Source organism: Martes martes, assembly GCF_963455335.1.
Source record: "Martes martes genome assembly, chromosome: 4".
NCBI classification, from domain to species: Eukaryota; Metazoa; Chordata; class Mammalia; order Carnivora; family Mustelidae; genus Martes; species Martes martes.
Window position 1 is genome coordinate 154,874 of NC_137891.1, and position 15,879 is coordinate 170,752.

The 15,879-nt window shown below is 57.9% G+C and overlaps 2 protein-coding genes across 2 annotated transcripts; one reads left to right on the forward strand and one right to left on the reverse strand.

Moving 5' to 3' along the window:
- Nucleotides 1-924: 924 nt before the first annotated feature.
- Nucleotides 925-3,649, reverse strand: RPL8 (ribosomal protein L8). The gene is made up of 6 exons (XM_080802080.1): nucleotides 3,444-3,649; nucleotides 3,052-3,195; nucleotides 2,827-2,968; nucleotides 2,508-2,726; nucleotides 1,341-1,456; nucleotides 925-1,121 (listed from the first exon to the last, which is right to left on the reverse strand). The coding sequence occupies exons 2-6, from the start codon at nucleotides 3,187-3,189 to the stop codon at nucleotides 963-965; spliced, it is 774 nt and encodes a 257-aa protein (XP_080658206.1). The 5' UTR covers nucleotides 3,190-3,195; nucleotides 3,444-3,649; the 3' UTR covers nucleotides 925-962.
- Nucleotides 3,650-10,393: 6,744 nt separating this feature from the next.
- On the forward strand, nucleotides 10,394-15,447 carry ZNF517 (zinc finger protein 517; the record flags this gene model as incomplete). The annotated part of the gene is made up of 7 exons (XM_080800160.1): nucleotides 10,394-10,426; nucleotides 11,120-11,246; nucleotides 11,533-11,646; nucleotides 11,773-11,870; nucleotides 12,439-13,590; nucleotides 14,010-14,077; nucleotides 14,718-15,447. The coding sequence occupies 5 exons, from the start codon at nucleotides 10,394-10,396 to the stop codon at nucleotides 13,168-13,170; spliced, it is 1,104 nt and encodes a 367-aa protein (XP_080656286.1). The 3' UTR covers nucleotides 13,171-13,590; nucleotides 14,010-14,077; nucleotides 14,718-15,447.
- Between the last annotated feature and the right edge of the window lie 432 nt (nucleotides 15,448-15,879).

The window sequence follows — 15,879 nt, forward strand, 5'->3', positions numbered from 1 at the left end:
GAGGGTGAAACAACAGCATGTTATCTTACAGTCCAGGGAACCGAGCCCAGCCCTCTTCCCTTCACAGGGAAATCTCCCCCTCCTGCTTTTCCTCACCACTTAAGCTGTAGTCGGTGGTCAAGTGGAGACCAAAAACCCAAGAGTTGGGGGCAAGGTTCATGCTGGAGACAAGTGCTGACCCTGACAGCAAGGAGCCCTGTAGCAGCCACAGAAAGGCCGCCTCAGTGAGGTGGTCCCCAGGAACTCCAGGTCCACCACCTTTCCACCTGCAGTCTGTACAAGGGGCATTCTACCTCAGCCAGCTTCCTACTCTGTCCCCCAACCTTGTCTCCATTAGGCAGTGGCCTGCTGTCCCTGCTTCTGCATTGGCTCACAAGGGGAACCCCCGGGGTAGGGGACTCTGGGAAGCAAGCGTCCTGGTCCAGAGGCACTAATGAACCTCCACTACCATCTCTATGCCTCACTGGCTCAACAGATCTGCCCTGGTTCTGCCAGTTTTGATGAGCCTATCAAAGTTTGGGACAAGGTACCAGGGACTCAAACAGGAAGTCCATTTGTTGAGAAACGAGCCGGACTATTCCAGTCCTCCCACTGCAAGACAGCTTTCCCGCTCTCCAACCCATGGCTTCAGGAGCACCACTCTCATCCTGAAGCATCCACACCCTCACCCAGAGAGATCCCCCAAGTGCTCAAGTTCACGCAGATTTGAGTGAGATCTTGTTCCCTGCACTGGTGGCGTGTGTGTGTCTGTGTTTTCCAGGAATCGAGGTGTGAAGATACCCAGCACCCCCACCTCTTCTCTCCAAAACTTTCACTATTCACTGGTTCATCCAACCGCATCTTTCTCTTTCCTAAACTATAAGCTCCATGGCAGTTCTCCTGTTGAGGATTCTTTCCCCTCTGAAACCATGGACAACCACAATTTAGTGGCAGAAGGACACGCTTTATTGAGCCCCTCAACCCTAGTTCTCCTTCTCCTGCACAGTCTTGGTTCCCCGGAGACGCCCAGTCCGGCGGGCAGCAATAAGACCCACTTTGCGGCCAGCAGGGGCATCTCTGCGGATAGTGGAAGGTTTGCCAATGTGCTGGTGGTTGCCACCTCCAAAAGGATGCTCCACAGGCTGCAAAGAGAAAGGTGGTATTAGTACAGGGGTGTGGACCCACCTACCTCAGGACGTGGTTAAAAGCAGGATCAAGTGACCTGTGCCAACCAACCACAACCCAAAGCCTCACACTACACACCCTTTGTCACAGAAGGGAGATGCTCCAAGGAAGGACTTGTCCATCTAGCCTCCCAGTCCCCAATCCCTGCCTCAACCACCCATTTCTGGATTACTCACGTTCATGGCCACACCCCGCACACGTGGCCAGCAATTCCTCTTTGCCTTGTACTTGTGGTAGGCACGGCCAGCCTTCAGAATGGGCTTGTCAATGCGGCCGCCTCCAGCCACCACACCTGTTGGGAAGATCAGGCACCTCAGGAAAGTGCACCCTACCTTCCCTAACCTTCCGGACCCTATCAGGCAGAGCATCCTTACCTGTGCCCCCACCCCCATACGACTCATCCTCTCACTGTACTCACACCATCCCATGGCTCCCAGAATCTCCGTAACATCTTCCCAATCACCACCAAGCAGCCTAGCAGACGACCCCAAGATCCAAGTCTGCTGCGCAGCCTAGTCAGGCCCTTGCACACGCCATCGGCAATGGCTACCTCCACCTATGGTTCTCCAGGAAGACTCCCTACTGCACCCAGCCTTGGCAAGCACATCACTCTAACTTCCAAGCACCAAAAGGAAGGCGGACTCAGTCTGCCACCGGTCTCAACCAGTGCTGCTTGTTTTGTAAACATCCGCTCAAGAGCGCTTCTTGGCGGGGGTACCTGGGCGTATCCGCTAGCTGAGGATCCAGCTCTTGGCCCTGGTGATCTCAGGGTTGTAGGCTCTAGCGGGGAACCAGCTTGGACATTCTCTTCCTCTACCCAACTCACACAAGCGCTTTCTCAAATCAACCTATAAGACTCCACTCAGAGAGCCTGAGCACGCGGGGGTGGGGCGGGATACAGAGGAAGAAGCTGAGCTCCCGCTAAGCAGGGAGCTTGACTCTGGGATCACCACCTAAGCCAAAGGCAGAACTGGCCCCCCAGGCGCCCCTGCAACGAATCTTTATAAGAAAATAAAACCTTCCCGAGAAAAGTTGTTCCTGCTTTGCCACACTTCAAAGGCGCTGCTGCAAGAGCAACACGAACCAGGTCTCATCCCTTCCTAAGACACTTACTGGGTCGCTTCACGACCGCCGCACCCCCACGGGGACCACCAGCCGGCGGACGTGGGAGCAGCACCCGGCAGGCCCCCGTCACCCCGCGGCACAGACGGGCCTGCGCGACCGGCCCCGGCCGGCGAAGAGACCGAGACTGCTGCGCCCACTGCACAGACCCTGGCCGGGTCTCGCGGTTGGCCGGGCGCGAGCGTCGCGCGGCCGAGCACCCCGCAGCCGCCGGCACTCACCGACCACAGCTCTGTTGGCTGAAGAAATGACCTTCTTTGAGCCCGAGGGCAGCTTCACGCGGGTCTTCTTGGTCTCCGGGTTGTGGGAGATGACGGTGGCATAGTTCCCCGAGGCTCGGGCCAGCTTGCCCCGGTCCCCGGGCTTCTCCTCCAGACAGCACACGATGGTGCCCTCGGGCATGGTGCCCACCGGGAGCACGTTGCCGATGTTGAGCTGGGCTGCAAGGAGTCCGCCGGTCGGCGTCAGCCGGCGGCGCCCGCGGCCGGCGCAGCGCCCCTCGCCGCCCCCCGCCGTTCCCCGCGCCGCCGCGAAGCCCACCCTTCTTGCCGCAGTACACGAACTGGCCCGTGTGGATGCCCTCGGCGGCGATGAAGAGCTCCGTCCGCTTCTTAAACCGGTACGGATCCCGGAAGACCACCTTGGCGAGGGGTGCGCCGCGGCCCGGGTCGTGGATGATGTCCTGCGGGCCGAGCGCGCGTGAGCGGCGGGTCCCCGCGAGACTCCCCGCGTCCCCACCCGCCCGGGGAGAGGGGCTGCCCGCACCTTCACGATGCCCTTGATGTAGCCGTGCCGCTCGGCGAAGTCCACGGCGCGCAGACGCGCGGCGCCCTTGCGGTGCTTCACGTGCGCGCGGAACACCGAGCCGGCGCCCTTTCTCTGCCCACGGATGACACGGCCCATGGCGATCTGGAGGTGGCTCACGGTTAGCGCCCAAGCGGCCCAGGAACCCCCGCCGCCCCGGCTTCAGGTTCCCCGCTCCCCAGCATCCTCCCTCCAGGTCCCACCCCTCCGCGCCCCCATCCCTGGCCGTGCGCCCCAGCTCTCTCGGGAGTCCCGGCGGGGTCCCTAGCGGGCCTCAGGGCGGCGGATGGCGACGGATGGCGACGGATGGCGACGGATGGCGCCAGGGCCGCCAGGCCACACGCACGTCCTACCTGCTGCCGAGCGCGGCCGGAAAAAGAGACGGGGCGGTGGAAAGCCTCCTTATCTTCCGGGGCGCGGCCGAGACGCGCTCGACCTTCCGGCGCGGCGTGAGCGCGGTGCACGCCGGGATTACTCCTCCTGCGGCCCCCTCCGGCCTCAGGGGCCTCTGCGCAGGCGCATTGGGATGACGCGGGGCCCGCGGAGCCTAGATGGCCCGACGTCTGGCGGCTCTCTGGCCGGGAACCCACTCTCCCGTCGCGTGGTCTTTGTGTGGGCGGCGCCCGAGGGGAGGTCGGAGGGGAGTCGGAACCTCACAGGAGTCTCCCGGTGGGCGAGCGTCGCCCCTGAGCAGCCGAGGAGGCCCGCAGAGGTTGAGGGACTTTACAGAGCGACTCGCTCCGGGCGTGGGGTCGCGGGGCTCCCCTCTTGACCTGGTGACGACCCCTTTCCATGGCTGGAGACTCCTTGCGAGGTAACTGGCTCTCCTGTAGGGCGAGCGCCCCTTCCGGGGATGAGGCGCTTCCTCGTAGGAAGGCCTCCTTTTAAGGAAACGGAGGGACCGTTTGGGGGTTGGTGGTGGTTCACAGAAAACCGGGGTCCGGACGACAGAAAGCAGGTGCCCGACTACCGACAGTGCGGCCGCTCCGGGGACGCTGGGGCTCTGTGCGCTGCTGGGTTTTCGAAGAGGTCAGAGCGGCGGTAGCTGGATATGGGTGTTGGGGAGAGAGACAGGGGCATCCTGGCGCTTGCGTGCAGAGCTGGGGCGGGGCATGGGACCTCGAAGTGGTTGCCACGGAGAGACTGAGCGACCGCAGACTGCGGGAATCGCAGCCGGGATAGTGGGACCCTCTCAGGCTGGTAGAGGAGGGGAAGCGAGCCCAGGAAATAGAGCAAAACTGGGGATTGGGAGGGGGAGAAGAAAGGGGTGAGCAAAGGGAGCCTGGATAGATGACCCTGGGGTGAGGGAACACGAAGACTCTGTTCAGAAGCCTGTGGGGAGGAGTGGGCGGGGTTGGAGCTGAGAAAGGGAACAGCAGGTGGAGGGCCCAGGGGGATGTGAGCCGGAGGTGAAGAGCAGGTCTGCCAGGGCAGGGGGCCTCTAGCTGGGCATAGGCTGCGGAGGGCTTCCTGGAAGCGCAGAGGAGTGGGAGGGGCCTTCAGGGGAGGGTGCCTGGAGGTGGGACCCCCGTCCGAGAACTGCCCACAAGCAGGTCTTGACCAGGGCTGTGGGTGTGCAGGTGAGGCCCGTAGGGGGAGAGCCAGCGAGGGGGGAGGGAGGGAGTAAAGGCAGAGGTCCCAGTGGACAGAGGCTTGCACTCAGGACTTTGAGTTAGGGTGTTTGCTAGCACCAGTGTGGCCAGGTAGGCTTTGGAGGGATGGTGGCGAGAATGAGATCATGGGACGGTAAGAAGAGGGGAGGAAGGAAGTCCATGTGGCCACTTCCTGAAGCTACAGAGAAGCAGAGGGGACTGGTGAAGCCCCAAGAGAGGCAGCAGGTGGGTTGGCAGGCATGGGGGATCAGGGGGCAGGCCGAGGGGTACCTGGGCCTCTTTGGGGCAGATGAGGGGTTTTGAGGTCATCCCAGGATAGGCTCAGAGGATCAGAAAGGCAGAGGGAGAGTAGATTGGAGGTGGGGACAGTACTTGGACATTCAGGCTCTCAGGTCCCCGAGAGGGTCCCGTGGGTTTCTGGGATGGGATATGGTAGGGCAGGGTCCCCCATTCTCCCTCTCCGGGAGGTGGATGCAGCCAGAAGGTGGCTAAGCAGGCCCACTGCAGGATGTGTGTTCAGTCTTCCCCTTGATAGATGGTCAGTGACGTGGGAAACAAAGGCTGAAGAAAAATTACTAAATTTCCTTATTATCTATAGCCCATTGACAAGTCCTTAAAACAGGCAGAGTGACCTTCCTCTAGGAGCTCAGCCACCTCAGTGCTAATACCTTGCTAAAGACAAAAGGCAATCTTAGCCCGACCCCCAGGATCCCATAAGTCTACTCTAACATATAAAAATGTCTTTAGGGGCGCCTAGGTGGCTCAGTGGGTTGAAGCCTCTGCCTTCGGCTCAAGTCGTGATCCCAGGGTCCTGGGATCGAGCCCCGCATCGGGCTCTCTGCTTGGCGGGGAGCCTGCTTCCCCCTCTCTCTCTGCCTGCCCCTCTGCCTTCTTGTGATCTCTCTGTCAAATAAATAAATAAAATATTTTTTAAAAGAATAAATAAAATAAATAAAAATTAAAATGTTTTTGGAGGGGCGCCTGGGTGGCTCAGTCAGTTGCTGCCTTCAGCTCAGGTCATGATCTTGGGGTCCTGGGATTGAGCCCCATGTCTGGCTGCTCCCTCTCCCTCTGCTGCTCTCCCTGCTTGTGCTCTCTCTTTGGTTTTCTCTCAAATAAATAAATAAAATATTTTTTTAAATGCCTTTGGAAACTTCCTTTATCTCCATCCCACAAGATACATGTTGGCAATCACCCCTCCCCAAGCACATGACCCACCAATACGCATCTGAAGGGTCTCATGAGTGAGGTTTTACTAGACGGCAATAAACGACTTTTTCCCAACAACAGCTAGTCCCCTCAGGGTCCTGGAAACCTTGCTTCCAAAATTCCTTACAGACTTATGCCTTCCCTGACCCACTCCCAGTTTGATAGTATATAATGGGCCATGCCTCATGACCCCAGCGCAGCTCTTTCTGCCCATGGGTCCTGTCCCCATGCTTTAATAAAACCACCTTTTTGCTGGGGGGTGGGAGGGGAGGGATAGGGTGGCGGGGTTATGGACATTGGGAGGGTCTGTGCTATGGTGACTGCTGTGAATTGTACAAGACTGATGATTAACAGACCTGTACCCCTGAAGCAAATAATACATTTTATGTTTAAAAAAAAAAAAAACAGGGGCGCCTGGGTGGCTCAGTGGGTTAAAGCCTCTACCTTCGGCTCAGGTCATGATCCCAGGGTCCTGGGATCGAGCCCCGCATCAGGCTCTCTGCTCCGTGGAGAGCCTGCTTTCTCCTCTCTCTCTGCCTGCCTCTCTGCCTACTTGTGATCTCTGTCTGTCAAATAAATAAATAAAATCTTTAAAAAAAAAATACCTTTTTGCACCAAAGACATCTCAAGAATTCTTTTATAGCTGTGGGCTTTGAGTCCTAACTTTCCTAGATCAGTTGGGGCCACAGTCTGCGGTGAAATGGTCAGCAATGCCAGCCCAAGAGTTGCAAGGGCTGTCACAGCCAGGACCAGGGAAGAAGTGCTGCTCCAGGGGGCATGCTTCCTCGGGCTCCCGAAGGCCTACCTGGAGATGACAGGCATGGACTTAAGGGAGGGCAGCCAGTGCTGGGGCTTTCGAGGTGCAGACATGCTCAGTGCATCTATCCTTGCAGAAATGGGGTTTATTTATAAATAAAATCTTTTTAAAAATTGTGCAGGGGGAGGGGCAGAGGGCAGGGGAGAAGCAGACTCCCCGCTGAGCAAGCAGCCCAACGGGGGACTCGATTCCAGGATTCTGGAGTCATGACCTGAGCCAAAGTCAGACAGACACTTAACCGACTGAGCCACCCAAGTTTCCCTTCATTTTGATAATTCTTTTTTTTTTTTTTTTAATTTATTTAACAGAGAGACACCAAGAGAGGGAACACAAGCAGGGGGAGCGGGAGAGGGAGAAGCCGGCTTCCCACTGAGCTGGGAGCCTGATGCGGGGCTCAATCCCAGCACCCTGGGATTGTGACCTGAGTCTAAGGCAGACGCTTAACGACTGAGCCCCCCAGGTGTCCCAGCAATAAAACATTGTGAAATTAAAGTGTGAATGTTCCTTTTATAGATATAATGCTGTTGCATACTTAAGAGACTGCTGCAAAAACATAACTTTTTTTAAAAAAGATTTTTTAAGAAGATTTTTTTAAAAAAGATTATTTTTCTGAGAAAGAGTTTCTGTGTGCAGGGGGTGGGGGGCAATAAAGGGAGAGTCTCTAGCCCACTCCATACAGAGGGGGCTAAATCCCACCACCCTAGGCTCATGATACCAGCCAAAGCCGAGAGCTGAACCAACTGCACCAAGCTCCCCAGAGCACGAGAGCAGATTGAGGAGCAGAGGGAGGAAGGGGAGATAGTCTGCAGCAGACTGTGTTGAGCGAAGAGCCCGACGTGGGGCTCAAACCCAGGACCCTGAGATTGTGACCTGAGCCAAAATCAAGCATCAGGCACTTAATTGACCGGGCCACCCAGGCGCCTCCCTAAACATCACTTTTATATGTACTAAGCAACCAAAAATTCATTCACTTTATTGCAGTGGTCTGGAACCAAACTTGCAAGTTTGGTTCAGCCCTTCGCCTGGACCCCCGACTCCGGCAGCGCGCTCGCCCCTCGGACCTGAGGGCTCCCGCGGGATCCGCTCCAAAACAGCGCCTCGCCCTTCCCGGAGCCCCGGCCATCGCCTGCCGGCGGCCCCAAGAGCCGGAGGGCGTTTACCGAGGCGCGCGGTCCTCCGAGCCTCCTAGAGCGGCCCTGGGGGCCGTTTCCGGGCGCGGGCCGGAAGCGGCTGCCCGCGGCCGGGTGCCGCTCCTCGAGCGGTGCGGGATGGCGGCCCGGGGTGAGTGGCCCCTGGCCGCGGGGCGGGGGTCGGAGCGGAGTGAGGGCGGTTCTCCGATTCCGGCCTGCCTGAGGCTGTGGTCCGCACAGAGGCCGCGGGGGGTGCCGACCCGCAGCCGGCGCCGCCCCTCGCTTTTCCTTCGGTTCTGGGCCTTAGGGAGCGTCCGGGTTCCCGCTGGACCCCCGACTGCGGCGGGAGGCGTGCGGGCCGGGGCCCGAGCCTTGCGTCCCCGGAGCCTGGGTGTCCGCGCAGAGCTGAGGCTGCGGGGTGGGAGACCTGGGAGACCAGTTCTGTCCGGGCTGCGTCCCCCTCGTCCTCTCGCCCGCCGGTGCCGGGGCGTATGCGCGGGTGCCGGCGGGCCGCCCCCGTGCGCGGCCTCTCCCCGGGGCTGCGTCGCTGGTCCGACCGCAGCGCGGAGCCCTTCCCGTGTCCCGAGGACCCTGCTCGTGCCGGGGATACCGCCGTGAAGCCAGACCACGTCCCTGGCCTCGGGGAGCGTTTCCTGTCGTAGGGGTGAGGCGTTCGTGTCGGAGGCAACGAACACGTAAGAACGGGGTTGTTGATCCGTGCAAGGGCCCTGAAGAAAACGAGCCCAGAGCACAGGCTTGTGGGAGACGAGGTTTCTTCCAGAAGTAAACGTGCTGGCCGAGCGGCCGCGCTGATCCCTTGCGGGCGAAGGAGAGCGCGCGGGGGCGGCTTGGGCTGGTTCCAGTAACAGTGGACGCCAGTCCGGCCGCAGTGCAGTCAGCGGGGGAGGGTGAGGCAGCGGCGCAAGGTGCCGCAGGCCCCCGGGGAACAGAGGTTTTCTTCTAAATCCGAGGGAAGAATGACTTCTGCTGGTCCCCCCAGGAAGCCCTCCCTGCTCCCCCGTCGACGTCAGCACTCCCCTCCCCCGGGATTCTCTCCCCGGATCCTGAGCAGGAGCCCGGGGTTAGTTCCCCTGCTCCACTTTTTTCAACTCAGCCCTGTTTTTCTCTGATTGAAGACTTACTCCCTTGTTCACAGAGAGGACTGAACTTAGGTGTTTTCTCTCTCCAACCAGAGGGCCGCTCCCTGTGGACGTACATTCCCCAGATACAGGCAAGCAAAGACCAGCACCGTAGCGTCCCCTCCTAACTGTGCAGAACGGTGTGTGCCGAGCTGAGGGCCAGGTCTTCCCATGAGCTGCTCATCCTGAGATGCTCTGGTTGCCTCGCTGGGGTGAGGAGGACGGCAGATCAGGCGGCAGCGGCAGAGGCAGTGGCAGTGGTCCAGGCAGGTCCTGCCCACAGACTGCCCTGAACGGGCAGCCCAGAGGGTAGTGGTGTGGCTCTGCTCTTTGCATGTGCGGTCCATGCTGTCCAGGCACAGAGGACCCGCCACACCTCTCAGATCATTGTGTGTAGCCTGTTACACGGTCGCATGTTTAAAGAGCTCTCCTGCCAACTGTCACCTCACGGCATCGTAACTACAGGATTTCTGTTAACTCATGCCTGAAAGAGACATCATTTACAAAGTGGCAGCTACTTCGGAGGCTCAAGCCCCACAGAAAAGTGTACCCCAGAGACCTCCACCTAACCAGGAGAGCTCAGGTATCCATTGAGAAAGGGACATGAAGATCAGGGCCTACTTTGTAGGCGGGATTGTATTTATTGGTTTTTAAATAACTGTTCTCCGTCTGCAGCATGCATTTGTAAATGAGCAGTAAGTTTTGGAGAAATCAGAAAAATGGAAAGAAGGAAAATAAGAATCACCCCGAAAGAAACTTAATGTTTCTTTCTTAATGTTGTGCTGCCAGACTTGTTTTTCTGCTTACCGTCGGCTTGTTTCACACAGTAGTGCGGCAGGAACGTTTTCTGATGCTCCACCACGTGGCCTCGCTGGTTGCAGAGTCACCCACTGTCATGGGGACCCTCCTTCATTCCACAGACCCTCGCTGAACCCCTGGTGTGTGTCAGGCCCTCCCCCAGGCTCGGGGGTTCAGACCACAGGCCTTCGCTCACGGGGGGAGGCAGAGAAGAAGCAAGTAAGTTGGCTGTGTTGTGTCAACAGGTGCTGTGAAGAAAAGGAAAACAGGAAGAAATAAGTAAAACGGGGAGTGAGGGTAGGGAAGGAATTCTGCGGTGGGGGTGGCATTTTAGATAGGCTGGTCCAGGAAGATGTCGCTGGGAAAATTAGGAGTGAGGGGTGGGCTGTGTGGGTGAGCAGGTCTCAGGGCGGGGCTTCTCGGGGTATGAGGGTATCATCTGGGCTGACCAGGTGTGTTTGCCCTTTCCTGTCTTTTCTGTATCTGGGTGGTCCTTCTGGGGGACAGGGACAGGGGTGGATGGGACTCAGGCCTGCCTCCTTCCACTTAACACTCACTGTCCCCAGAACCTGCTCTTCCCCTGACGGGGATCCTGGAATGGCGGTGCCACTTGCGACGCCCACACTCCAGGTGAGTGCCCCTTCCGAGCCTTTTGGCTGCCTCCATCCCCAGCCCTCAGCTTTTCAGCCCTGAGCACCTTCCCAGGGGCCCCAGGCACATTCACGTAGCTCTCATTCCTGCAAGTGAGTCACGGGGTGGATGCTGTAAGGCAGGGTCTGCCCCCTCCCTATGAAACTGCACAGTGCTCTGTCACATCCTTCCTGAGGCTTTGGGCAGAAGTGGGTTGCCCAGGATCTCCTGCAGCCCTTGTGCTTCCAGGGTCAGCCAGGAAGGTCAGGGTCCCTGTCCCCCACCCCAGCACCCGCCTCCGTCCTGGTGTGAGTGCTCAGCTCTTCTTTGTGCACACAGCCTTTGGCTTCTCTCCTCAGATCAGAGAAGCAGAGAACAGGACAGGAACATCCCACCAGTATAGAGGCTCGACCACCAACATCTCCAGGGTGCCCCTCCCCAGATTCCTGGTAGCCTGTTGGGGGGCATGAGGCCAAGGTTGAGACCCACACCCTGGCTTTATGGCAGTAGGACTGTTCGGCTTTCCTTGGGGAGTGTTGAGGTGTCCTCTCTGTGCCAGGCCTTGGGGATGCAGCAGGGACCATGTAGACAGAGGCCTTGACTCCCAGAGCTGAACAGATGCCCGAATACCCCTGACCTGGTCTCTGCATCCCGTGCCCAGATAGCCCCAGACAGCAGGGTTTGTGGTTGCAGGAGGCCGTTGTGTTTGAGGACGTGGCCGTGTACTTCACAAGGATAGAGTGGAGTTGCCTGGCCCCCGACCAGCAGGCGCTATACAGGGGTGTGATGCTGGAGAACTATGGGCACGTGGCCTCCCTGGGTGAAGCTTCCCCATCCATCCCCGGGCAGGGCTCGGGCAATCCTGCCTCTTCCACTGGTCTCTTAGGAGAGTTGGTTCTTTTCCAAATTCAAGGTCCAGCATGTTTAGGGAAGCTGGAGGGCTGCCTCCATCTCTCCATGGGCACCCAACTGCCCCAATTCTGGGAAAGTAGGTGCTCCCAATCCATTCCAAGTGCCATGTGTCCCCTAAGGCCTCCAGCCCTGCAGCAGGGCATCCTTCCTTCCCTCTGCTCCCTGACACCTACTGCTCTCCTCCCTGCATGTAGGCTTTCTTGTTGCTAAACCGGAACTGATCTCCCTCTTGGAGCAAGGGGAGGAGCCAGGGGCTTTGATTCTGCAGGTGACTCCGGAGCGGGAGTCTGCAGCCAGCATGTGCCCAGGTAAGTGGGCCTGGCATTCACACAACTCTCTGTAGCCTCCTGGGTGCTTGGGTGGTGTGAAGGCTGTACATTTAGCTCCTCACAGCAGGGCCAGATTTCCTACCAAACGCCTTGGTTGTCATCCAGAGTCACCCAGGACTAACCCATGCAAGGAACCCAGGTGCATGAAATGCCCTTCCCGGTTGTCTGAGGTGCCGGGCCGGGTCTGTGGGGGCAGCGAGTGTGTGAGGAGGACCCAGCAGGGAAGACCCTTGGGCTACTTTGGTTTTCTGAGCCAGGGCCTGGGGTTGGGACGGCAGAGGCTGCAGAAAGCCAGGAAAGGCAGCCTGCCGTCCATGGGCGCTGCTTGGGGCCGATGTGTCTGCTGAGTGGGTGAGCTGTGGGTGAGTCCTCGGAGCAAGAGGGGAGCAAAGGCAGCCACACCCTGCAGGCCTCCCTCCTGCCTCAAGCCCGCTCCCCCCGCAGCCCTTTAGACCAAGCCTGTGTCTTCCCTCCTCCCCTTTCCCGAGCTCTTCTCCCAAGCCAACTTCCCACAGTGCTTAAGCCCTTATTAATATTAACCTTTCTTTAGGTCCTCTTTCTGACACAAACCCCAATTTTACAGATTCTTGGAAGAAGTTCCCAAACGTCCCTATTTCTTTGACATAAAGGTTCTGTCTTCAAATCACGGAGTTTCTTCCATGAATATAGAGGCCAGGTCATTTTTCCATTTTCTGGTCGTTCTTCCAGATTCTAGGATGGAGGCTGTGGTCAAGGGATCTTCTCTGAGGACAGTGTCTTCTAAGCAGTTAGGGTTATTGGGCACGGTTTGGGGGCGCCTCCCTACGGGGAGGCCGAAGCGTCCCCAGCAGAGTGGCAGTCCTGAGGGTGGGTCCGAGAGACGACCCCTCGACCCTGAGACAGGCGGCCCTGGCAGGGACCTTCGACCATCTCCCACGGCCGGGTGGAGGGAGCGCGGGGGCCCCCGGCCCGGCGGCTGCTGCAGGGGAGAGGGCGCACGGCTGTGCCTGCGGCAAGGCCTTCAAGTACAAGTCGCTGCTGCTCCGGCACCAGGTCACCGAGGCTAAGCCCCACCAGTGCACCCAGTGCGGCAAGGCCTTCAAGCGGAGGTCCATCCTCCTGCGACACCAGCTGATCCACACGGAGGAGAAGCCCTTCCGGTGCGGCGAGTGCGGCAAGGCCTTCCGGCAGAGCGCGCAGCTCGCGGCCCACCGCAGGGTCCACGCGCGGGAGAAGCCCTACGAGTGCGGCGAGTGCGGGAAGGCCTTCGGCCGCAGGTTCACGCTCAGGGAGCACGGAGCACCAGAAGACGCACGGCCCGGAGAGGCCGTTCGCCTGCAGCGAGTGCGGCAAGGCCTTCCGCAGAGCGAGCCTTCCTTCAGCAAGCACTACCGGCTGCACGGCGGGCACAGGCCGTGCAGGGGCCGGGCCTGTGGCCGGCTGTGCGCCCTCGTCCCGCGCCCCGAAGTCCGCGGCCCAGACTGTGCCCGGGCCGGCGCCGAGGCCAGACGGGCCCCCCGCTGAGCTCCCCGCGCAGTTGGTAAACGTCGCAGAACCCGGGGCGCCCGGGGGGCTCTGCTGGTGGAGGGTCGCACTCTCGAGGTCGGCTCCGGTCAGGATCTCAGGGTCGTGAGATCGAGCCCGGCGTCAGGCTCCGCGCTGGGCGGGGAGTCTGCCGGAGACCCTCTCTCTCCCCCTCTCTAAGCAGCAACGAACAGGGCAGAGAGCCCGCCTGGGGGAGGCGCCGAGGCAGATCCTCCCGTTCACCTGCGCGGTGGGACATCGGTGTCCGCGGGAGAAGGGACCGGCGGGGTGGCTGAGCCAGAGCGGGGGCTCCGGACCACCGTCGGGCCTGGGTGCCTGCAGGAGAGCAGCGTTTCTCAGCCATCCAAGCCTGTGTCCGGATGGACACTCGGGCTTCCATAAGTCCCATGGGGATCGTGGGTGGGTTTTGTTTTTTTCCTTCACTCATCTCCTTTCCAAATACCTGTGATCAGGGAAAAAAAAAAAAAAAAAAGATGTTGGCTATTTTTGGTGGTTCATTTGCTATTAGGACTGAGGAAGATCAGACCCTGTTTGCCGGGCCCCAGCCACCTAGTCCGGGTGGGGTGCAGGGCTAGAGTCCACACAGCATCTGGCCTGGGGATATTTGGGGTTCCGAGGTGGACCGAGGGTTTGTCAGCAAGCCAGGGCAGGGCTGGAGGGGAGTGGTGACTGAAGCCAGGACCCACGAAGGGGTCTGTAAGGCTCCTGGGCGGGGTCTCAGGAGCCCCAGCAGGGCTGAGTGGGATCTGCTGTCAGCAGAAGGCGCTGGCTGGGGAGGAGCCTCCTGGGGGTTCTAAGTGACCCCTCTTCTCCATCAGTCCTCACACTCCAGAAACCCTGAGAATGCTGGCAGGCACCAGTCCCAAGCAGAGCGAAGACCTGACCAGTGAGTGTGTATTTTTTTTTTAAGATTTTATTTATTTATTTGACAGAGAGAGAGAGGGAACACAAGCAGGGGGAGTAGGAGTGGGAGAAGCAGGCTCCCCGCCGAGCAGGGAGCCCGACTTGATCCCAGGACCCCGAGATCATGACCTGAGCCGAAGGCAGACGCTTAACGCCTGAGCCACCCAGGTTCCCTGAATGTGTATTTTTTAATCAACATTTTTTTCCCTAAGTATAAATTTTTTGTAGGGCATTTGTGAAATGCAAAAACTTATAAAAAATGCAGAGGGGTGCTTGGGTGGCTCAGTCGGTTAAGTGTCTGCCTTCGGCTCAGGTCTTGGGGGTCATGATCTTGGGGTCCTGGGATTGAGCCTCACATCGGGCTCCCTGGTCAGCGGGCAGTCTGCTTCTGTCTCTCCCTCTGCCTGCTGCTCCCACTACTTGTGTGTGTGCTCACACTCTCTCTCACTAATAGACAAAATCTTTAAAAATATATATATATACATATATATATATATGCCACCCAGGAACCCATATACATATATATACACACATATATGTATATGTGTGTGTGTGTATATATATATATATATATGGGTTCCTGGGTGCCTTAGTCTGTCAAAGCATCTGATTCTTGATTTCAGCTCAGGTCATAATCTTGGCGTTGTGGGATCGAACCCCAAGTCTGGCTCCCGCTCAATGTGGATTCAGCTTCTCTGTCTCTCTCTGCTCCTCTCTCCACTCATATGCTTTCTTTCTAAATTAATAAATCTTTAAAAAAACAAAAAAAGAAATGTAAAAACCTGCCCTTTGTCACACCCTTCAGAGACCATCAGGGGGTGTTTGATGTGTTTTCTTAGACTTTTTTTTTTTTTTTTTAAGGATTTTAAAAAGAGAGCAGGGGGAGGGGCAGAGGCTGAGGGAGAGACTCTCAAGCAGACTCCCTGCTGAGCAGGGAGCGAGGCGAGGCTCAAACCCAGGGCTCCAAGGTCATGACCGGAGCCACCCAGCAGCTCCCCTTACCCTCTTTTTAGTGCACAGTGTGAATATTTATTTGACAGATTGGGGTATGGTGTGCTTGGAGCTGTGTGCCCGTGGCTTATTGCTGCCTGAGCACCCGCCGTCCTGGGCGGTTTATGTAGCAGCGGCCGTTGTCGCACATCTGTCTCCCCACATCTGCGCTGTTGCTGCTGACCGCACAGCAGACATGCGCACATGTGCTTTTGTCCGCTGACAAAAGCTGGGGCTGAGGTGGACGTTCCCTGTCAGGGATACTGGGAGTGGGGGGGACTGTTTTTAATCATTCGATTAATCACTCTTGTTTTCATTTAGATTTCTTGGCCTTTTAGCGAGTAAATTCCCTGTAAGTTCTTATACCTGTTTTTATTGGGTTTGTAAGCCTCTGTGTTGAGCTCCAACCCTTTTCCTTACTATCTGTTTCTTCCATTATAATACAAACCACAGGTTTTTTGGTGGTGGGTGAGCATGGGAGAGATGAGAGGGAAACTGCTTCTTAGAATTGAGAAAGTGAAATACCAATATTTTTTCCAGTTCTTTATTTCCCTTTAGTTATGAGGTTTTTGATATGAGAAATACATGTCCCCTATGGCCAGAACTATCCTGTTGTAATTAGAAAGGACTTCTCCACTCCAAGACTTTATAAAACATTTTTTTAGGGGCACCGGAGTGCCTCAATGGGCTGAATGTCCGGCTCTTGATTTTGGCTCAGGTCGTGATCTCAGGGCAGTGAGAGGGAGCCCCGGAGTCAGGCTCCGTGCTCGGGCTTGGCATGCTCTCTGTCCCTCT